This window comes from Leucopleurus acutus, assembly GCF_964270905.1.
Source record: "Leucopleurus acutus genome assembly, chromosome: 2".
In the NCBI taxonomy this organism is placed as follows: domain Eukaryota; kingdom Metazoa; phylum Chordata; class Mammalia; order Artiodactyla; family Delphinidae; genus Leucopleurus; species Leucopleurus acutus.
This window is the reverse complement of record NC_139143.1, coordinates 129,031,785-129,056,999: the sequence shown is the minus strand read 5'-3', so window position 1 is coordinate 129,056,999 and position 25,215 is coordinate 129,031,785. Positions and strand designations below refer to the sequence as shown.

Genomic DNA, 25,215 nt, shown 5'->3' with positions numbered 1-25,215 from the left:
ACGGCTCTGCAAGTACTTTAAATTCTTGAAACTGACTGTCATCAACTATAAAATAGGGTTTATAATATTTTTCTCATAGGTAAATTGTGAAGTTGGAAAGAGATGATTTTACTTGGTACTTAACCCATAGTAAATAATTTATAAGTAGCAGTGATTGTTTTGTTACATTTTAGCATAGCTTGGTAAAATTAGAGTTCTATTTTTATAGTACTTAATAAATATTAAGATATATTTAGATCAATCAGAGGTCAGCTTGAGAAATCCAACAAAGATGGGAAAGGGTAATTTATTACTTTTAACTTTTGTCCACACTATTTGCCTATTCTGAAGGAATCACAACACGCTTTCTCTTAAAATCCACAAATTCCAGCTAAATAAAATACAGACAGTTGAGGAAAAGATGAACGTGTGTTTACAAGAATCTGCCTGATAGATAAATATTTCATATGCTCCATGATTTTCATATAATTTATTTTAATTTAGCCTAATATGGTACTTGTCATAAGGTAGATGTTCATTAATAAATATTAGTTGAATTAAAGAATATCCATCTTTTTAATGATTTGTATGAGTTCTTCATATATTAAATATACAAACCACTTGTCAGTTTTATATGTTGTGTATATTTCTCCAATTTGTCATTTATCTTATAATATTGTGTTTTTCTAATACTTTTATTTGCTCATACTTCCCTCTATTAAAAAAATGATTTTATGCTTAAAAATACCATCTTCACCTCCCTGCATTTAAATGCCTGTCCATCGGCAAGGAAAAATGTTTTAAGGTGATGGCTTTCCCGTTTATCTAGACTATTCATGTCTTTAGCCCTCCCCATTCAAAATTAAAGGTTATTGGTGAGGTGGGAGTGAATTTCTGTGAATTGTTTTTTTTTTTTGGAGGAGGCAGAACTAGTAGACGTTTCTTAATTTCCAGTACTGGTTCAGAGCTTTTTTATGTTTTATTCTTTTGATTATTTCCATGAGTAACTAGTGAAGCAGAGTGAAGTGTGGGGAGGAAGTAAAACGAAAGGAGAAAGAGGAGCTAGACGATGGAGTCAAATCGATATCTTTTTTGGAACCTATACTGAGTCATAGACGTCCATGTCTAATGGTAATGAATTTACTTAGTATTGTTTTGCCAGGTACCATTTAAGTGCTTCAGTGTATATGCATTATCACATCAATTGTGGATATACAGTTTATATGTGCATCAAATCAGGTGGATACAGTTATTGTCCCCTTTTTTTTATAACCGAGTAAGTTAGTGTAATGTATTATGTAACTTGCCTTAGATTACATAGTCATTAGCAGAGCTGGTATTCTAACTAGGGAGGCTAATTCTAGTACCCACAATCTTAACCCTGCATCGTAAGTATACCAAATTTAACATGTGAAAAACAAAACATTTTATTTCTGCCTAAGAAACTACCTTTTCCTGTTCTTCCCTATCTCTGTGTCATGTCATTCTACTGCTATTTATTGCTCTTGGAAAAAATTTGAATACACAATACAGTGGCCTGCAAAGTCCTACAAGATCAGATGTCTTTGACCTTATCTTGCACAATACTTTTTCCTTCTTTTATTTCTTAATCTTATACTCAACACTGGCCTTAAACACACTAAGCTTACTTCCATCTTAGGACTGTTGCACTAGCTATTTCCTGTCATTTAATGGCCATCCTCGAAATTGTGACTTAGATTTCCCCTTTTTGGAATTTACCATTTATCTCAAAGTTTACCTCCTCAGTGAAGCTTTCCCTGACTACTCAATTTAAAGTAGTCATTTTATCATTTGCCTCTTTCCTCTTATAGCCATTGGTACTTTATGACACTGTATATAATATTTTTTTATTTGTTTATTTTCTCTGTCTCCTCTCACATATATACACAGTAAAAATATAAGCTCCATGAAAGCAGGGATTTAACTATCTCTCTCACCTCAGTGTTCCCACTGCTCAAACATTGTTTCAACACATATGTTGTGAGCATATTTATATATTCAAGAAGTTTTTGTTGAGTGTATGAAAGGTTTATTGAAAAGGAGAATGATGTGGTCAAAACTGTGTGTAAGAAAATTTATCTGCTAATAGTGTAGATGATGGACTGCAATGAAAAAAGGCTTAGTCAAGGAGACCAGTCAGGAGGCTATGGAGGGTGATGTTGGAAATAAGGAGAAGAAATGTGAGAGGTACTAGTGAGTCAAAACCAGCAGAATTCTGAAACTGATTGAGTTGAAGTGACTCAAGGTCAGTTGGAATAAGAAAGTGCCATTAATGTGAATAAGGAATGCTAGGAGATGATAGGTCACACTTGGGAAATTATGAATGGTATTCACAAGAGCGCTTTTGAATTTTTAATTTGAGATGCCATTGGTAGGCAGGATATATGGAATTTAGACTTAACAGAGAAGTCAGGACCAAAAATGAAGTTATCAGATTGTATAAGAATTACCAAAGGTGGCAATTAGAATGAGAAAATAGCTTAGGGCTAAGTTCCTAAATCAGTCAATTTTTGGAGACAGAAAGGATATAGATAAAATTAGCTTACCTCAGTGGAAAAAATGTTGGGTTTTTTTTGTCTGTTTGTTTGGTTTTTTTAGAATGGAGAAAACGTTAAGTCTGTAAACTGAGCAGAGGGAGGCAATGGAAGAGTAAAGGAAGATGAAATCTTTAACTTTCTTGCTAGAGCAGGTGTAGAGTGGAAGATTTGGAAACTATAACATTTTTTTATATGAAGTTCTTTGCTAAAGTTTTTCAATTTTTATAACTTCTCAACCTTCACTTATGTGTGACAGCATTAAGAAATCAAACTTCATTTTTTAATGGAAGGATTTTCTTTTTTTTTTTTTTTTTTTGCGGTACGCGGGCCTCTCACTGCTGTGGCCTCTCCCGTTGCGGAGCACAGGCTCCGGACGCGCAGGCTTAGTGGCCATGGCTTACGGGCCCAGCCGCTCCGCGGCATGTGGGATCTTCCCAGACCAGGGCACGAACCTGTGTCCCCTGCATCGGCAGGCGGACTCTCAACCACTGCGCCACCAGGGAAGCCCTGGAAGGATTTTCTTAACTGACAGTATTTGAAATTTTATGTATATGCATAAATGCAATGCCTATCCCATGAAGACTTGATTTTCTTGCCACTGGGTGTGTTTGAGATATTGATGGGCCAAGTATTATAGAAGTTGTGGTTTGAATTCTCACTTTGAGAGAGAGAGTTAAACATGAAGAGCTTTCTTTGCATTCCCTTCCAGATCTGGAGTTTTGTGAATATGTGGCCCTCCACATTACTCTTTTGAGTGTTCTGACTTATAAAATGAGGTTTATAGTAGTAATTTTTCATAGGATTACTTAGAGAAATATTTAATTCATTTTTTATCAACAACTATTTTTGAAGTCTCCATGTGCCAGGTTTAAATAAGTTAATGGGTATGAAAGTTTAATTACATAATAAAAATTCAATGAATGTTAATTTCTATTAATATTATTAAAAAGCACCATGTCTCTCCAAAGATAGAAATACAGTGCAAATAATAGTGTGAAGAAAGGAAGGATTATTTTGGTCATTGCATAAAGTATTCTAATTTAAATGCTCAAGCAATGTTTCAAACATTTTCACTGAGAGAAAACATTTTAATGAGTCAAGTTAAGAAAGACACTACTGATTAATTACATATAGAGCCCATGACACTATGTCATTAATTATGTATAGGACCCATGACACATATGTGTTAGAGAAAAATCAAGTACTGAACTACCATGAAGTGGCCCACTGCAGCCAGTTCAATAGTGCAGTTTCTGGAGAAAGCACATTTATTGGACTGACCTACATGTACGTTTGAGTTGAGTTTGCAAGAGCCTCACCATAGGTAAATGTCCTTTCTGTCTTTCATGGTCAAGTGGTAGAAGATTGATTATAATTGAACAGCCTGTCATCTGTTCCTACATTTCAACCATCTGAGAGCTGCTCTTTGCTTTCTCATGTGCTCTTGTGCCAGAAATCACACTTAAGTTTTCTTTGAGCGCCTAAATTGGCTGACAGTCAGGGAATCAATATATCCTGTTGCACAGTGTTCAAAGCTGCTATTGAGAGAAAAGTAACACTAAAGATGTGTTTCCTTGCAGGATAGTGCAGAATTGATCACTTCTCTGCTTCACAGTGGAGCTGACATACAGCAGGTTGGGTATGGCGGCCTCACTGCCCTGCATATTGCTACAATTGCTGGTCACCTGGAGGTAAGTCATATCTTGGCCACCTGTGAAAACAAACCTACCTCTTTGGATTCTTGTTTTTAAATGGTGGCTTTTGAGATTCTAGGAGTTGGTTTAATTTTAACTAATGAACACACACACATTTCTTTTGGGGTTCAAATTAAGCTATATAAATATTCTTTTGATAGTAAATTCAGTCTATTTTGTAACAGTGTAATCAAACATCAATTAATATAAAGATGGCTGGATATACAGAGGCTATATAGCAGTGATTAAAAGCATAGGTATTGGAGTCAGGCAACTGTTTCCACCACTTGCTATATTTACCTCAAGCAAGTTACTGTACCTTCAGACACCTCTGTTTTCCTCATTTATAAAATAGAAATAGTGATAAGCCTATTGTAATGATTAAATTAGATAATTGGTATAAAGCACTTTGCAGATTGCTTCATTCATGGTAAGGACTCAATGAAAAATTATTCATTAATTCATTCACGTGTGCATTATTTGATTTATTAAGCATCTGTTGTGTGCCAGATACTGTTCTAGTTACTGAGGTGAGAGTAGCAAGTAAAACAGGCAATTGTTTGAAATTTAGTTGTAGTGTTGTCTATCCCTCTAGGTGTACACAAAGCACCGAGCTGATCTCCCTGTGCTAGGCGGCTACTTCCCACTAGCTATCTATAAGGAAACAATAAGGAAACAACAAACAATAAGGAAAAAATATATAATGTTAGTAGTGAGTACAAGAAAAATAATAAAATGAGGTAAAATGAAAGCAGAGTGAAGAAGTGGGCACCATTTTAAATAAGCTATATAGTGAAGCTATCATTAATATATATAGTAGTATCTGCAAAGGCCCTGGGGCAGAAAATAGCTAAGTGTATTGGAGGGGCATGAGTGAGCCAAAGTCACTAGTGTATATGGGCTGGAGGCAGAGTGATGGAGACAAAGTCAGGTGATGGTTACAAACAAGACTGCAGTGTTTTAAAGGCCAGAGGAGGAACTCTGGCTCTTATCTTAAACTTAATTGTTGAAATATTAATTTCATGTATGCAGAGCACTTTAATTTACATTGTTTATTTAATTTACTGAACATATCCTCATGAAATAGTTTTTATTGTCACTGCCATTTAGTAGTTATAAAACAAAGGCTCTGTACAGTAATTGTTTTTACAGATTACAAGGCCATTGAGAAAAAAAAGCCATGTCTGGAATCTTGGTCATTTTACTCAAACTTCCATGATTTTCACACTCTATTAATTGTGGTAATCACATGTAAGCTCAACAGTGTAATAAATAAGCAGTCTTATGTCTTCATTATTAAGTAGTTATCTATTTCTCCCTTTTAGTCATGTTGCAAGTTAAAGTGTACTTTCCTCACTTACACACACATGCACAATTGTGAACAAATAGAGCTGCATATAAAATCATAAATAAAACCTGTAAAATAGGTGTGAGTCATCCCTCTTAACAGTGTAAAGTTGAAGGGCTCTTCATTCAATAAATATTAATATATCTCAATGGGAGCGAAATAGTTTCCTTCATGTTGACATTTCCACTCCTTACTATATTTCCCTGAAAATAAATTATCTTATTTCCCAGAAAATAAATCTTTCTTATGAAATTTATTATAAATATAAATGAATTTGTATTACTTATTAGGAGAGGGGAAATCCCATTAGAATCACTTAAATGTAAATGGTTTCCAAAAAAGAAACCGAGGTTAGTGATAAAGGGAAGGTAATTATATGAAGTCTGGGTAGAAGAATTAATGAGGTAGACATTAAGTCCCAGTGACTAACACATTCAACCTCTTAATGCCAGGAAAATGACAGAAGTTTGGTTTTTTTTTTAACATCTTTTTGGAGTATAATTGCTTTACAATGGTGTGTTAGTTTCTGCTGTATAACAAAGTGAATCAGCTATATGTATACATATATCCCCATATCTCCTCCCTCTTGTGTCTCCCTCCCACCCTCCCTATCCCATCCCTCTAGGTGTACACAAAGCACCGAGCTGATCTCCCTGTGCTAGGCGGCTGCTTCCCACTAGCTATCTATTTTACATTTGGTAGTGTATATATGTCCATGCCACTCTCTCAATTCGTCCCAGCTTACCCTTCCCCCTCCCCATGTCCTCAAGTCTATTCTCTATGTCTGCGTCTTTATTCCTGTCCTTCCCCTAGGTTCTTCAGAACCTTTTTTTTTTTTTTTTTTTTTTTTTTTTTTTTTTTAACATCTTTATTGGAGTATAATTGCTTTACAATGATATGTTAGTTTCAGCTTCACAACAAAATGAATCAGTTATATATATACATATATTCCCATATCTCTTCCCGCTTGCATCTCCCTCCCTCCCACCCTCCCTATCCCACCCCTCCAGGCGGTCACAAAGCACCGAGCTGATCTCCCTGTGCTATGCGGCTGCTTCCCACTAGCTATCTACCTTACGTTTGGTAGTGTATATATGTCCATGCCTCTTTATCGCTTTGTCACCATTTACCCTTCCCCCTCCCCATAGCCTCAAGTCCATTCTCTAGTAAGTCTGTGTCTTTATTCCTGTTTCACCCCTAGGTTTTTCATGACATTTTTTTTTTTTAAATTCCATATATATGTGTTAGCATACGGTATTTGTCTCTCTCTTTCTGACTTACTTCACTCTGTATGACAGACTCTAGGTCTATCCACCTCATTACAAATAGCTCAATTTCGTCTCTTTTTATGGCTGAGTAATATTCCATTGTATATATGTGCCACATCTTCTTTATCCATTCATCCGATGATGGACACTTAGGTTGTTTCCATCTCTGGGCTATTGTAAATAGAGCTGCAATGAACATTTTGGTACATGACTCTTTTTGAATTATGGTTTTCTCAGGGTATATGCCCAGTAGTGGGATTGCTGGGTCATATGGTAGTTCTATTTGTAGCTTTTTAAGGAACCTCCATACTGTTCTCCACAGTGGCTGTATCAATTTACATTCCCACCAACAGTGTAAGAGGGTTCCCTTTTCTCCACACCCTCTCCAGCATTTATTGTTTCTAGATTTTTTGATGATGGCCATTCTGACTGGTGTGAGATGATATCTCATTGTAGTTTTGATTTGCATTTCTCTCATGATTAGTGATGTTGAGCATTCTTTCATGTGTTTGTTGGCACTCTGTATATCTTCTTTGGAGAAATGTCTATTTAGGTCTTCTGCCCATTTTTGGATTGGGTTGTTTGTTTTTTTGTTATTAAGCTGCATGAGCTGCTTATAAATTTTGGAGATCAATCCTTTGTCAGTTGCTTCATTTGCAAATATTTTCTCCCATTCTGAGGGTTGTCTTTTGGTCTTCTTTATGGTTTCCTTTGCTGCGCAAAAGCTTTTAAGTTTCATTAGGTCCCATTTGTTTACTCTTCTTTTTATTTCCATTTCTCTAGGAGGTGGGTCAAAAAGGACCTTGCTGTGATTTATGTCATAGAGTGTTCTGCCTATGTTTTCCTCTAAGAGTTTGATAGTTTCTGGCCTTACATTTAGGTCTTTAATCCATTTTGAGCTTATTTTTGTGTACGGTGTTAGGGAGTGATCTAATTTCATACTTTTACAAATACCATATGCTAACACATATATATGGAATCTAAAAAAAAAAAAGGTTCTTTTAAAAATGTAAAAGAACCTTTTTTTTTTTTAGATTCCATATATATGTGTTAGCATATGGTATTTGTTCTTCTCTTTGTGACTGACTTCACTTTGTTTGACAGTCTCTAGGTCCATCCACCTCACTACAAATAACTCAATTTTGTTTCTTTATGGCTGAGTAATATTCCATTGTATATATGTGCCACATATTCTTTTCAGAATATGTTTTGCAAAACAAAATCCTTTTTGTCTAGTACTGAGCTAATCACATTTTTGAGTGATAGAATTATAACAGGGTCAAAAACAAGGTGGTTAAGAGCTTGGTCTCTTCATCTCCTATTCAAATAACTGTTTTCTTGCTTTATCATAGTATGGAAGGAGATATTATATTGATTCTACCAGCCTTAGGGCAGATTTTACCAAAATAATTCCAAATAGATCTCTACTCTTGTCTCATGGTTCTCCATGGGTTCTCCAACTTCCTTCATTAGCTCTGATATAACATTTAATGACTTTTATAGTCAATCATGGATACTGCATAAAGCAGGTATATATACGTTAGTCTTTATTCTCTTCTTATCTAATGAGCTAATTAAGTTACAGATCATATAGGAAAATGGTATCCAAAAAACCTGAAAGTATCATATTCAAAATACAGAATTTTTTAATTTGAAATATTTCCTTCACAGCTGTTAATTGCAATACCCACTTTTAATGCATTTCCCCACACACACACTCATTCATCCATTTAGCAAATATTTTTGAGCCTCTACTTTTTCCATAACATTGTGCTAGAATATGGGAATGATACAAGAAAATAAGGCATAGATTTTCCCCCTAAAGACTTTATAGTGTAGCTGGACACACAAAATAAATACACAAGAAAGTTTATATAAGCAATTCAAAAGTAAAATATCAATATAGTCATAACTATAGAAGAGAAAGAGTCAAAGATCAGAGTGGGTTTGATATTAGGAATAATTAGAAATATGATCATTACATAGCAAGGAATGGCAAAGAACACAAATTTAGAAGTGTTAGGATTTTACTGGGAATAGAGATCAAGGTGGACTAGAAGATTTAGGGAAGGATTTATGAGAGGTGGTTTGAAATTGGGCTGAACTTTGAAAAGTGGTAAGAACTGGACATAGAAAAGAAGAGGAATCATGTCTAAAACTGAGGACAAATGAGTCGAGTACATTTAGGGGAGAGTGAATAGAATGATAGCATGAAACAGATTGTGAAGGGTCCTTGTAGGATGTTAGGAATGGACCAGATTAAAGAAACCGAAGGGCTTCCCTGGTGGCGCAATGGTTGAGAGTCCGCCTGCCGATGCAGGGGCCACAGGTTCGTGCCCCAGTCCGCAAAGATCCCACATGCCGCGGAGCTGCTGGCCCGTGAGCCATGGCCGCTGAGCCTGCACGTCCAGAGCCTGTGCTCCACAACGGGAGAGGCCACAACAGTGAGAGGCCCGTGTACCGCAAAAAAAAGAAAAAAAAAAAGAAACTGAAAATGGAAGTCCAAGGAGTTTAACTCAATTCAATAAGTAACTATTATAGTTTATGATGTACAATACACAAGACTATATGGTATGGTAGATAAACAGATGGATAAAACACAGAAGTTCCCACACTTAAAGACACTTACAGCCAATAGGATTTTTTTCCACTAGGAAATGAGGAGCCATTGAGACTTTTTGAGCAAGAGAATGATTGGAGACATGATAAATAATGTGTTGAAGAGGATTTCTCTGATTTCAGTATTTAGTGTGGATTCCAGAGTGATGATATGATGATTAAATAGACAAAGATAAAGGATTGGATAAAGGATTCAATTCTGAGGAAAAACCAGTTACCTCCAGACACGTTGATTTGCTGATCACATACAAGTTTTCAAGTGGAAATGTTTGTTAATCATTTAAAAATATACAACTAGTATTCAGTGGAGAAGTTGGGACTTAATGAAAGTTTTTGGAAATTATATGTGATATTTGCAGCCATAACAGTAGCTGAAATTTGGCCAAGGGCTAAGCCTAAGAGAACATCCACAGAGACTTTAGGAATTGCTGAATAGCCATTGAGGAGACAAAGAAGGATTGGTCAGAGTGATATGAGGGAAACAAGGATAATGTAGTCTCACAATAATTAAGGGTATAGAGAGTTTCAATAGATAAAGATCCTGGGTATCATATGGTGTAGAAATGTTGAGTGCAATAGGGTAAAATATACATAATAGTATTTATTTGCTATACCAAAAATTTAGATGCTTATTCCACTCCTAGTTTTTACTCTTGATTAGCAGGAATGGTGGCAATGGATCAGTGGGAGTTTCCTTTCATTAGTAGTCACTTTCCTTTATTGCCCACATTTTTCTGTGAAACAATAACTGATGCTAAATCTGACAGGCCTCTTTGTCTACGCATATCAAATTCAGACCCTCCATTAGTGTCTCAAGTGTGTTTGTCCTCCCATAATTGTAAATTCTATTAAACAGTTTTACAATAAAATTTACATTGACTAGGCAGCTGTCTTCTTCAATAATAGAGGAGAACACGTGTTTCAAACTCCTAGGCATGCTGACTGCAATTTGAGACTCAGATTTAGATTTACTGTGCTCTGAAAAGCAGGCAAATATTGGTTGTCCTGAGTCTCACTACTTCTCCCTGACTAATTTATCCATCTATCAATACATATGCATGTGCTGCTTTATGCAAGGCCGGAGATTCTGTCGACAATCAATAAACATGCATTAAACCCTCTTCTCCCCTTTGAGTCCAGAGGGTACATGAGTCATATACTCTCTCAAGCATGGAAAATGAGAACAATTAACTAACATGTGATAGTGTTTTATCATTCACATACGTTTGTCATTTGGTTCACCTGTGAGATAGTTACCTTTAGACTCAGTTTACCAGTGAGGAAACTGAGGATTGAAGAAGTTAAATGACTTCCACAGGACCATGCAGATAATAAATAAATGAGATGGATAGGACTCAAACCTGGTTATCTGACTTCACATCTGTAGTTTTGTAATTAAAAAAAACAATTACTCCCTTATGACTCTTGTCTGTATTGCTGAAACAGGGCTTGCAGCCATAAGACACTAAACAAGTATTGAGAAAACGAAACAGAAACTGAATATGTTACTATCTAAGGCCCAGATATTGCTACATGTACAATTAAAGCAATATTAATTGATTCAAGTATAACTGTATATGGCACTTAGTAAATGGGCATAAGAACCCATGGAGATATAATGCATGTATGTGAGTATTCAATACACACACATACCCTCACATGCACACACATACATACACCCCAAGTGTACACACCTCACTTCATACTTAGTCTCGAGTATCTCTTTTAAAAGCTGTTACACTTTGGTGTTTCACGCAGTCGTTTCTGCAGTTATCAGGAGACAAATCAATTATGTGTAGCTTTAGGCAACTGAATAGCAAAGAGAAAAGTATGTCTGGGATGATGCAATATATAATGTATAGGGACAATGGAGTGTTTTCTTTTTCACAGAAAGGCATAGTTTCATATATACTTTGTGCAGATGATAATATTATTTTCATAGTTGAATTTATTCTATCCTACCTCATCTCATTTTTGGATTGTAAGCACTTACTCAAGCACTGCTTCACAAATGCTTCCCAGTTCTTTTGGAATTTATATCTGATTTCAAGGAAATGTTGTTGATGTTGTTCCAGTTCATTCTTAACTAAATCATCTGAATGTTTCAGGAGAGAGTTTTGTATACCAAGAAGCTTCTGACCCTGTTATTTCCTTTAAAATGGCTTGAGTTTTCTTTCCAAAGGCACAAACAAGTGAATTCTTGGAATTATAAAATGTAGTTTCTCTCTCTCTCTCTCTCTCTCTCTCTCTCTCCCTTTTAAAGAGATAATATACTCATGTTTTATAGCTTAAAAGTATCAGATATGCCTCCAGTTTATGACTAGGCAATAATCCCTTATGAACTTCATCTGGAATCAGAAAACTGACTTCATCTTCATTCGAGATTTTATCCTCATTTCCCAGATGAAAAAACTGAGGCAGAGAGGAATTACGTAACTTGTCCAAGGTGACAGAGGTAATAATTGGAAGAGTGGGTGTTTACATGCTGTGTGGTGTCAGAGCCAGCTCTCACAATGCTACACTGCCCTTCTGTTAATCCAAACAGCAACTTCTCAGCCCACCTGACCAGAATTTAAGCTTTGGAAGTGGTAGATAGAAACTTAGAATTTAAATGTCAGGGAAATGTGCTCTATTCTCAGCTCTGAATTGTCTCAAAGACTAAGCACATCAAGGTATTCTGGTGCCTCTTTATATGAAACCCATTCTTCTAAGCTCTATTCCTTATCTCTGATATTTCTGCATTACATTTTTAAACAGCTTTGTTGAGATAAAATTTATATGCCACGTAGGTCACCCATTTAAATGTACAATTCAATGGTGTTTTTAGCAAATTCACAGAATTGTATAATCATCACTATAATTTTAGAACATGTTTGTCACCCAAAAGGAAATGTAGTATCCAATAGCCATCAGTCCCATCTACCCTTCACTGCTTAGACCTAGACAACTACTAACATACTGTCCATCTCTATAGTTTTGGCTATTCTAGACATTTCATATAAATGGAATCATAAAATATGTGATCTTTTGTGATTGACTTCTTTTATTTAGCATAACATTTTCAAGGTTTATTTATTTCAACAGGGTTGGTTTATTTCAGAATCATGTTATAATTATAAATGCCTTTATTTAGCAAAACAGCAAAATGTATACAGTTCAACCAGTAGTGTAACTGGAGTTCCTTTCAACTACTCCTCTATTTTCATTATAAATTGATGCTGGAAGAAAAATTTCAACTAAACCTTCAGGTTCTAAACCTGCATTATGTGGTCACAGCATGTGTTCAAGTTGTCAGGCTAGGAACACCTCCATTAGAGAAAGTGGCCAAGTAGGGCCTCTTCCTGAATGGGTGTACCACCTCTTACATGCTAGATAAGGCCCCTGTTCAAGATTATCAATTCCCCTGCCTACCATAGACTCACTCTTTAGATTTTGAAGCAGTTATAAATTTTAGGGCACCTCTGTAAAAATGCAAAATTTCCTAATCCTTGAGGTTAGCTCTTACAGTTAAAATCTTAGTAATCAGTTCATACACTAAAACCTTGCTAATTGAAATATGATCCACTGACCAGCAATGTAGGATCATCAGGGAACTAGTTAAAAAATAGAATCTCAGACCTACCTAAAGTCAGCACTTTAACAAGATTCCCAGGTGATTGATACACATATTCAAATTTAAGAAACACTGTCCTAAAAAGTATTAGGAGAAATAAGATGTAAAGATATCTGAGAGAAAGGTAGCTTGAAAATATGAATGAATAATTAGTAAGAGGTACCACCTTCGTTTGTTTTACAATTTTGCTTTTGGCTGACCCCAATTCAAATTATCTTAATAACTTTTGAAGCATCATTCAGGGCTTCTTCTAGAGCTCAGGATAATGACTACTCACTATGTGTAACATGTGCCTCGTACTATGACACATAGTAGGCACTCCATGCATATTAACCTCTCTTTTCCTTTCTGAGATGTAAAATCTTATAGGAGCAGTATTTAATATAAATGAAAGTTTAAAATATAACGGAGATACAACACAATAATTATAAATAACCCAGTTAAAACATAGGCTCAGGATTTGAACTGACATTTCTCCAAAGAAGGTATACAAATGGCCAAGAAGCACATGAAATGATGTCCATCATTAGTCTTTAGGGAAAAGCAAGTCAAAACCACAATGATATACCACATCATATCCAGTAAGATGAATATAATAAAATAAATCATATCAAGAATTGGTAAGGATATGGAGAAATTGGAACACACATACATTATTGGTGGGAAGATAAAATGGTACAGCTGCTTTGGAACAGTGTGGCAGTTCCTGAAGAAGTAAAACATAGAATTACTATAGGACCCAGTAATTCCACTTTAGGTATATACCCAAGACATATGAAAACTTGTACATGAACGTTCATACCATTATTATTCATGATAATCAAAGAGTAGAAACAAATGTATATCAGCTGATGAGTGAATAAATAAAATTTGATATATCCATCCTATGGAATTTTATTCATCAATAAAAAGGAATGAAGTACTGATACATGCTACAACATAGTTGAACCCTGGAAATGCCATTAACGTGTGAACGCTGATGTGGTAGGAGGGGTGTAATGGACTTATCTTTTTAACATCCATGATTATTTATGCGTATATTTGTAGCTGGGCAAAAGGGTATGTGAATTTTATATTTTGATAATTATTTCCAAAAAGCCTTTCAAGAAGTGGATTTATTTACCTTTTACAGTATGAATACCTGCTTTCCTTTGCATAAAATAGCAATATCTATTATCTTTCCCAATTATATAAATAATAAAATCTTGTTAAGTATAAGGGATACACTGTTGATTCTTTGAATTCCTTATCCTATAGGCTGCCTATTTTTGTATTAACTTTTTTTTCTTACTGACTTGGAAGATACCCTTGTACATTGAAGATTTAAGCTTTGTCATATCTGTTGCAGCCTGTTTTATTAGTTTCCTCTTTAAACATTTTTTAATATATGTTTTCAAATTTATGTGACTAGATTTTTAATTTTTTGCTTTGTGGCCTCTGCTTAGAAAGACTTGGTCCTTTAAAGACTGTGTAAAAAGGAAATCACAAATATTTACCTCAAGTACTTTTAATTTTGTTTTCCCCCCCATATGTAGATTTTATCAGGAATGTCTTTTAGTATAAGGAATGAAATAGGAATTCAGTTTTTATTTTTCTTCCCAAAAGGTTATTCAGGTAGTCAAACAATATGTATTGAATACTCCTTATTTTCCCCTTTGTCTTGTATTTGGGTCTATCTGTGTATTCCAATGCTAATAGCAAACACAACTCTTTTATTAGTTAGTGTACCTTTAGGTTATGTTTTAATATCTAAAAGTGCAGGTACCCTCCCCTGGCACTTCTTTGTTTTCAGAATTTCCTGACTATTCTTACATTTTAAATTTTTATATGAACTTTAGAGGCACTAGATTACAATAGTAAAAAGCATGGACTCCAAAGCCAGACTCTCTACATTTAAATCTCAGAAAATATCTGCCACTTACTAGCTGTATGTAAGTAAGGGAAAGTCATTTATCCTTTCTGGGTCTCAGTTTTCTAATTTTAGAAAGGAGATTATATTATTACCCACCATGTTGGCTGTGTGTGTGTGTGTGTGTGTGTGTGTGTATTAAGTGACTTAATATATGTTAAATCTTAGGCACTGCCTAGAACACAATTGCTAACAAAGTAGGCTATCATTTTTTATTTGTTCTATTTTGTTTCTGATTTTATTGTTATTTGCTTTTTTTTCCTAAGGAAAATATGTGATGGTATCCTAACTAGGTTAAATCCTAATTTATATATTAATTTAGGAAAAATAAATAATCCCATAATATTGGGTCTTCCTATTCAAGAACAATATGTTTCTTTCCATTTATTTAAGTTTCTGCAGAATATTTCCCTTGTGAGTTTGTTAAAATTTATTCCTAGGAATTTTATCTTTTAGCTGCTAATGCAAATGACATTGTTTTGTTTGTTTGTTTGTTTGCGGTACGCGGGCCTCTCACCGTTGTGGCCTCTCCCGTTGCGGAGCACAGGCTCCAGATGCAGAGGCTCAGGGGCCATGGCTCACGGGCCCAGCCGCTCCGCAGCATGTGGGATCTTCCTGGACCGGGCACGAACCCGTGTCCCCTGCATCGGCAGACGGACTCTCAACCACTGCGCCACCAGGGAAGCCCCACTGTATTTTTAAAATTTGTTATAGTTTATATATAGGAAACTTTATTGATTATTGATTTTTAATTTTATAACCATTGAACTTACTGATTTATTGTTTCGAGTAGATATCTTAGGTGAGTCTTTTGTGTATTCCTGGTTGACAATTATATTTCCTAGATGTGGTAATAATATTGCTTCCTTCTAATAATTAAAATCTTGTTTTTCTCTTTCCTAATTGCATTGGCTGATGCTTCCAGAACAATTGTCATTCTTCCATTGAATGATTTTGTACTCCTAGAGTGATACAATTGGTCAAGGCACATTATTCTCTTAGCTTGCTACTAAACTTGTTTTGCTAATATTTCATAAGTGAAGTTAGTCTATGGTTTTCTTTTTTGTGTTATTATATTAGTTTGCTAGGTCTTCCATAACAAAATACCACAGACTAGATGACTTAAATAACAATTTATTTTCTCACAGTTTGGAAGCTAAAAGTTCAAGATCAAGGTGTAGGCAGGTTTTGTTTCTTCTGAAGCTTCTCTCCTTGGCTTGCAGATGGCCTTCTTGCTGCATGTTCACATGGTTGTATTGGTGTACAGATGTCTGGTGTCTCTCTCTCTCTGTCCTAATCTCCTCTTCTTATAAGGATACCAGTTGTATTGGATTAGGGACCACCGTAACTTAATTATGTCTTTAAAGATCTTATCTCAGAATACAATTACTTTCTGAGGTACTGGGGTTTAGGGCTTCAACATATGAATTTGACAGAGTTCAGGACCCATTCAGTCCATTGCAATGATCTTTGTTGGGCTTTGGAATCAATGCTGGATTTGTAAAAAAGTTTAGAAACTTTCTCTCTCTGGGTCCGTCTGTCTGTATTTCTTTCTCTGAGATTCTGGTATGTAACTCTATGTGATTTCACAGTATGCAGCACTGTTAACTTATCTCTGATTTCTCCCAAATTTTGCAGACAGAGGAACAAATCCTATATGAACATAATGGGCTACCACAATTCAGGTACAAAAAGCATAGGCAAGGACCAACTATACGAGTCAATGCACATCATTATAAATTATTGCTTAAATATTACTCTATCCATTAATGATGGATAGGTATTCTTATCACTATTCATTGGTATTAACTTTAAACTTGGTCTGAATAGTCATTTGCAGTTCCATGATGGCAAAGTCTGAGAAAGCTTCATGTCAAATTCGTTAAGTCTGAAACTAAACACACAGTCTTAAATAACTGAGACTTGATTTAGGAACACTATATCTTCTGTGGCATTCAAAAGTGGTTTTCTCAGAAGTCGAAGCCAGAAACTCTATGCTCCAGTTACTGAATGTGCCCTGTGATACAGAATACTGTTTATTAAAGGCAAGGAGGCAGTCTCCTACTGTCTAGGCTTTTGGTCTGGAAATTGAGACAAAATCATAGATCATGCATCATAATCAGTAATTTTATGGTCTCAGAAACAATGCTTTAAGTATGTATTAATTGTAATAATGATGTAAGGGTATGCTAGCTAAGTGTCACTTTTCTTTTTCGCACCTAAGTCTTTGCCATAGATTCTATAAGCTATTATTAAACATTAAGTATTGCTTTCTGGGTAAGGTAAAAAAAAGCATAAGCAGGAAAACTTTATAGGCTAATAAAAATGTAAATGAGATGTTCATCAGCTTGCTACCCTAGAAAATGATGAAAGAAACATTACCTGAGAAATTAGATTTAAAGATTATTGCTAATCAAATCAATCTGAATTAGAAATCCCTTTGTTAACAGTGTTTTTTGTGAATTTGCCTCTCTATGCCAACGCTTCTATGCACTGAATTGATTCCAACATCCTAGGTCCTTCATACATTAAAAAAAGATAGATAGATAGATAGATAGATAGATGTAAATATAGATATAATGATCTTTATATATCATATATAATTCATATATAAATTATACAATTATCAGCTACAGAAATAATTTCCTTGTTAGGTATATAAGAAACAGCTATATATTTTGATGCATCTGCACTTAACTTTCTTTTCCCATGCCATACTCCCTACGGTATTTGAAAACTGAGTTTTGAATCAAGATTTCTATAGCTTAAGTCACATCCCCAAAGTTTCAGAGCCTCCAAGCTTCCTATGTCTCAGGAGGGCAAAAAATTATTACTCTTCTTCCCCTCAATTAGGAATACATTGGAAGACCAATATTTTCTACCTGACCTTCAAATCCAACAGTAAATAGATAACAGTAAAGTAGATTGTGGGTTCCAAGTAACTTTCTCTCAGGAATGCTTCCTTCTGGGATGGTATTTAGGGAATAGAGTCCTTTAAGTATTCTATCTTCTTTGAACATTGAGTGAGTTATTCTCCTTGATGACTCCCTTTGGTGGATATCCAAGAAACCTTTATAAATTTGCTGAGGTTAGGTAGAGTGAGAGGCTAGAACTCCCATGACTGGTGCTAGCAGCTACCCTCTCTCACAGCATCTCTTTTCTGAGATGCCCCTTAAGGGCACTCAGCACCTCTGCCTCATCACATGTTCCTGCACAACTGAATATCAGACAGATGTAGCTATTGTTAAGCATGGATCAATTAAGAAAGGCACATAAAGCCTTCTAGAGTTACTTTGAGAAGCAATTCAAGTGTAACCCCTTGTAGCATCTTTAACCTTGCTGCCCTTTTCCTTTTTTCTGTGCCCTGAAGCCGGCTACTAACTAACTTCCTAATCTCTGGGCTAAGCTATCCCATAATTACTGCAGATCTCCACACCTGGACAGGTCCTGACAGAAGTTGAAAAATCATTCTCGTAATTCCCTCCTGAAAAGGTATGCATTGACTATCCAGGAAACTTGGAAGAAATTCCAAATTAAATAAGACAAAGGGCTATGAATGCAAATCTTTTGTCTAGAGCTGTAAAGGACTGTCGTCATCCTCCTGTACTTCTTGTAGTAGTACTCTGACTTATAAGGCTGTCCCCCAATATTTTATAGTTCACTTCATCCTAAAAACTAAAAATGTACCAGGTTCTCTAAAGCATGACTTTGATAAAGTCACTCCTCTGACCAAGAACCTTGGTGACTCCAAAATACACCCAGAAGTAATGACCCAGCTCTCCTACCTTTTCAGCCATGGGTCCTCATATTCTTCATTTTGCAACCCATGCTCTAAATTAAATTAAATGACCCATTTATATGCCCTGTGCTTTTTATCACACCATAGTTTCTTTATAGTTTGCCCCTCCCACCCATCCTCAAAGTTCAGCTAAAATGACACCTTCATGAAAATGTTGGATCCCTCTACCTTGAGGTGTTTCTATGCTCTTAACAAGCACAGCACTTTATACCTTTATTGTAGCATTTAATACTGTGTGTTTTATAAACATGGTTTTATTTGATTGTTTTATTATATATTTTTCTTGAGCATAGGAACTGCATGTTAAAATCCTTACAGCCTCACAGGTACAAGTTTTGTGCTTTTGCATATAGTACACATTTTTAATAAATGTTTGTTGAATGACTAAATTAATGTTTAAGTGTTATTTTAGAAATTATACAAAATGAGTAAAATCATTTCTCCTCTCAATAAATGCAGAAGAGATTCTAATGATACCTTTTATGAGAAAAGTAGCTTACCAAATCACAAGCAATTTTTCTAAATAGCTTCATACAAATTACTCTTATAAATTCTATAAAATGAAGTATACAACCTATGCAAACAAAACTAATGATCAAGTTTTACCTTTAAAATTTTTTCCCTGTCCATTCAGTATATCTTTTGACCTATTTAAAACATAAAGGAGGAATTTGGACTTAATCTAATGATGAAGCTTGACCCTAACAAAAGAGAGTAGTAGAATTTAAATTTAATTCTACTCCACAAAAAGGGAACATTCACTGTGAGATCTGCATGTCTCTCTATGACTTGGCTGAACTTTACTAATCCCCATTCTAATCAACAGTGTTGTCTCTAATCTAACATGAGAATTGTGCTCTCTGGCATAAAATCAGTTACTGACTCACAGTGCTGTGCTATCACACAGCCTCAACATTCATAGCTTGTGATCCATTTATGAAATGTCAAGATAAATAAAGATCTTTGGATTATTTATATCCACTTTTCCCCCCCGCTGATGTAATACTTAGAGAATTACTATATGTCTAGTCCCTCTCCAGTTTGATTTTATATCTTTTAGTGTAATTGGTTGCCAAAGTGAATACACAACCTTTAAACTGATGATGCTAAGAAGGGTTGAAATGTGTTGTTCTAATACGGACTTAAAAAGTTAAGTTCTTCTAACTTTTCTGTGTTTTCCCTGTGAATCTCCTGTGAGTCAGGCAAATTTAGAATTTCCAGCTAAGTAAGCACTTTCTGAGCATTTCCACATATGAGGTAATATACCAACTATGGAGTGACAGGGATGTATAGGATGCATTCTTTGCTTAAGATATTTTGGCATTCTACATTTCTTTCTTTTTTCAAGAGATCAAGTCTGGGCCCTTCCTGGAATTATTATTGTGTCTAATTTTGGTAACTAAGCCTTTCGAATCTCTCTGAGCTTACATAACATTTGTAATTGAACAAAACCCAGTACCAATATGTGAATAATAAATTTACCATTGAAACACTGCTGTCAAATTATGATAACTTCCTGCATTTTTGGCCTTAAAAGTTTGCATATGTTATGATCCAGCAAATCCACTTCTAGAAATTTATTTTATGGAAATTATAAGAAATTGAATTGCAAGTGTGCCCATGTAAGATAAGTAAGTAAAACAAGCTAAATGCCCAGCAATAAACACTGACTAAATCAAAAAGGTACTTGGTAATGAGAACCTACCGTATAGCTCAGGGAACTCTACTTAATGCTCTGTGGTGACCTAAATGGGAAGGAAGTCCAAAAAAGACGGGATGTATGTATATGTATAGCTGATTCACTTTGCTGTACAGTAGAAACTAACACATTGTAAAGCAACTATACTTCAATAAAAATTAATTTAAAAAAGGTATATGGCACAGTTGGATAGTCTGCAGTCATTAAACATGACATTGTGCAAGGCTATACATTGACATGGAAAGAGGTAAACAAGGACTTGTGAAATATATAATGTTATTTAAGTTTACTTATTACATTTAAAGTTTTTTTCCTATCTTATTACTATAGTGAATACATTTTCTTAAAAAAAAAAATTTACAGAAATGACTATACAATTAATGGCTACCTCTCCCCAGTCATTGTTACCCGAAGGTAACTGCTTTTGATATTTTGATGGATATTCTTCAAGATATTTTCATATATACATATCTTCTTCAAAAATAGAATCATACCAAATGCTTCTAAAGCATCTTTTGCTTATTTAAAAAATACTTTGGACAGCTTTCCAACTGTGCAATACATTTTTTATCCTTTCTAAAATTTATTTTTATTGAGGAAATTATCATGCATATACAAGGATATATATAAACTTATAAGAGCTTCCTCATACGAGCTTTATGTGACCTTCTGGTTTCATCTTGTTTCCCTAGAGTAATTGCTCTCTCTCTCTCTTTTGACTTATAATAACTATTCTCTTGCTTTCCTAGATATTATGTATATGTATGTGTACATGTATAACATCATGAACATCATGTTTTAAATTTTTTATGTTTTGAGCATTGTGTAAATGAAATCACACACATAAAATTTTTGTGACTTAGTTTATTTTGTTCAACATTATATTTGTAAGATCCATGTTAATTTGTATAGCTGTGATTCATTTATTTTCCCACAATTTATTTATTCAGTTTAATCTTGAATGGATATTTGAACAGATTTAAATAATTTTCTATTACAGACAAGGTTGTAGGATAATTTTTGTACATGTTTCCTGGAGTATTATCATAAGATCTTCCCTAGGATATAAATCTAAGAATTGCTGGGTTATAGAGTATGTGAATGTTCTAGGAATTGAACTATTTTACAGTCCCACCCAGTGGATGACTGAATATGTGAGTGTTTTCTTGCTTCACATTGTCACCAACATGAGTATAGTAGACTTGTTTTTTCCCCCAAAACGGTAGCTATGGAACACTGTTACATTTTGGTTTTAATTTGCATTTATCTGATTACTTATGAGATTGAACCTTTCTTATATGTATGTGGCTATTGGAGTTTACTCTTTCTGTGAAGTGCCTTTTTGTATTTTTCCATTGAATTGTAAGTCTACTTTAATTGATTCATTGGAATGATTTTCAATGTATTATGAATAATAATAATAGATTTATACATGTTTACAGGGGTTATTATGTGCCAGGAAATGTTCTAAGCACGTTATACAAATTATCTTGTTTTATCTAGGGGATAGACATCATTGTTAGTCTTGTTTTACAAATTAAGAAACTGAGATGTAGAATGGGTAAATAACTTTATGTAGGTCACATAGCTAGTAAGTGATGTAGATGGTGTTCTATCCTAGGTTGTATGACTTCACAATCCCTGACCTGAACCACTGTTATAAACTGCCTCTCCTTTCTCCTTTATGGTTGTATGTGCTATAAATGGCTTCTCCTGATTTATGGTTAATGCTTGCATATAGCGTTCAAGAATCCCCCAGACCTAATTTCATGAAGCTATTTTCTTCTTAAAGTTCTGCCGTTTGTTTTTAATATTAAGTGTTTTACCCATCTAAAATTGATTCCAATTTATGGTATGAGGTATGGGTCCAGCTTAATTTTTTTCTATGTTCAATTGTCTCAACATTTATTAACAAGCCTATATTTTCCTTATTGATGATCTACAATATCAACTCTGTGATATATTGTGTCTATCTGTGAGTCTGCTTCTAGATTTTATTGTGTTTGATTGGTCAATTTGTCTATCCATAGAATATTATCACATTATCTTAATTAATAGAAAAAATCTTAGACTTTCTATATAAATATTCAAACATCACAAAAAATTGCTTACAATATCCTCTTAGTAATTTTAGTTTTCTACAGTATCAATAGTGGTATATTCTTTTTCATTCCATTTCATTTCATTATTTTGGTGTCTCTTTTTACTTGTCACTCTCATCAGGAGTTTAGCAATTTTATAAGTCTTTTCAAAGAATCAACTTCTGGCTTCATTGTTTATTACATGTTTGTTTTCTTTTTCACCAACTTCTGCTCATACCTTTCTTTCTTATCTTACCTTCAAATTTATTTGTGTTAATTTTTGCTATTTGTTTCCTAATTCCTTAAGGTGGATGCATAGCTTAACTCACTGATTTTTAGCCTTTTTCTAATAACGTTTAAGGCTATACATCTCAATATTCTATTTTAACTATACTGTTCAAGTTTTGGTATGTCATATTTTGTTATTATTCAGTACAAAATATTTTCTTACTTCTACTCTGAATTCTTTTTGACCCACACATTAGTTAGAAGTAAGTTTCTGGGCTTCCCTGGTGGTGCAGTGTTTGGGAGTCTGCCTGCCGATGCAGGGGACATGGGTTCATGCCCTGGTCTGGGAGGATCCCACATGCCACGGAGTGGCTGGGCCCGTGAGCCATGGCTGCTGAGCCTGCACGTCCGGAGCCTGTGCTCCGCAATGGGAGAGGCCACAGCGGTGAGAGGCCCGTGTACTACAAAAAAAAAAAAAAAAAAGAAGTAAGTTTCCAACTTTACAAACAATATTTTTTATTTACCCTTTTGTTATTAATTTTTAAGTTAATTTGCACCATGGTCAGAAAACTTCATCATTAGTTTTCCCAGTATTTCAAATATATTAAGTGTTGCTATATGGGCCAATATATGGTCAATGTTGTGACTGTTTCTTGTGCTCTTTCAATGAATATGCACTCTGCCGTTGTTTGTTACTGTTTTGTGTGTGCCAATTAGGTCAAATGTTTGTGTCCTTCATATTTTTTATATCCTTTTGGGTGGGGGGGCTTATTCTGTCAACTATGTGTTAAAATCTCCCACCATGACTGTGCATCTGTTTCTTGTTTTAATTCTGTAAGGTATACCTAGTATATACCTAGTATATATACCTAGTATATTTTGGTGCTATCTGTTATTAGGTATGCAGAAATTTAACATGATTATAGTTTCCTGGGGAAATGATCCTTTCGTTACAACGAATAGACCTTCTTTATCTCCTGCAATGCTTTGCTTTACCCAAATAGTCTAATTTTTCTTACCAATTTTTCCTGCTTAGAATTTATTGGGCATATCTTTTTTTATCCTTTTAGCTTAAGCCTTTATAAATACTATACTTAGAGGTGTTTCTTATAAATAGCATAAAATTGAATTTTATTTTATCCTGACCCAATATTCATTTTTTTAATTTAAAGATCAATCCATTTGCATTGAATGTTATTACTTATATATTCAGTGTTAAATCTGCCAGTTTGTTTTGTACTTCCATTTGTTCCATCTTGCTTTATGCCAAAAATTAGGTGTCTGTAATCTTGATGGTCTGTTTCTGGACTCTTATTTTGTCCTACTGCTCTATTTGTTTGTTGTATGTCAAAACCACTCTGTCTTCATTGTGGAAGCTTTATAATGAGTTTTGATATCCAGGAGTATAAACGTACTAATCTTGTTCTTAAGATTTTTCTTTGCCAGTTTTGGCCTTTTACATCCATTATAATTTTAAAAATCAGTTTGTCAGTTTCTGGGATGTTACAACTGTGTTGTTTTTCATTTATTTACTTTAATCCCATATTCAAAATATACTCACCCCTCCAATGTCACTACAAAAGCCATATTTCATTACTACATCATGCTCAGATTCCAGAATCTCATAAGATAAATTAGGTCCAAATGTAGATGAGGCTCCTTGAGTTCAGTATCTCTACTATGATTTATCTCAATCTGAATTCCTGTGAACTAAAGAGACAAGTTATCTGTCTTTCATACACCCAGCATACAGTGGCGAACTAGGCATAGATTATCACAATAGGCATACCTGTTCAAAAAGTAGACAATGGGGCTTTCCTGGTGGTGCAGTGGTTGAGAATCCTCCTGCCGATGCAGGGGACACAGGTTCGTGCCCAGGTCTGGGAAGATCCCACATGCTGTGGAGCGGCTGGGCCCGTGAGCCATGGCCGCTGAGCCCGCGCGTCCGGAGCCTGTGCTCCACAATGGGAGAGGCCACAACAATGAGAGGCCCATGTACCACAAAAAAAAAAACAAAAACAAAAAGTAGGCAATGAAGGTACACAACAGACAACCTGATATTGCTATCACAAAGATTCAAACACCACAACATAGTCAGGGAATGCAAATAGTAATTCTTGATTGTAGTGAGCTGTGAGGGCCCTTGGGCATTTATACAATTTTGAAGGTAAGCATTAAAGTAATAAATTGTGGTGTGTGTGTGTATAAGTTGCATTTAAATATAAATGCACAACTACAAATTGATAACTACAATTTTTATTATGCTATATATTAGCTAATATTTCATCATTCAACTTTGGAGTTAAATCATCTAAATTCTTAGAGGTATCATAAATCTGGAATAGATCAGGTCTTAGGTATTTGGATAAATCATCTATCGTCCTTATAAATCCTCAAATCATATCATAATTTTATACTTA

General features: G+C 34.8%; 1 protein-coding gene across 1 annotated transcript in view; it reads left to right on the top strand.

The window, feature by feature from the left end:
* Nucleotides 1–25,215, top strand: part of TNNI3K (TNNI3 interacting kinase) — a gene marked incomplete at its 3' end in the record, with an annotated part of 285,722 nt that overhangs the window by 34,132 nt on the left and 226,375 nt on the right. The window contains exon 6 of the mRNA XM_082863164.1: nucleotides 4,118–4,228. Within this exon, the coding sequence (XP_082719290.1) occupies nucleotides 4,118–4,228 (111 nt within the window). The remainder of the gene's footprint in view (nucleotides 1–4,117; nucleotides 4,229–25,215) is intronic.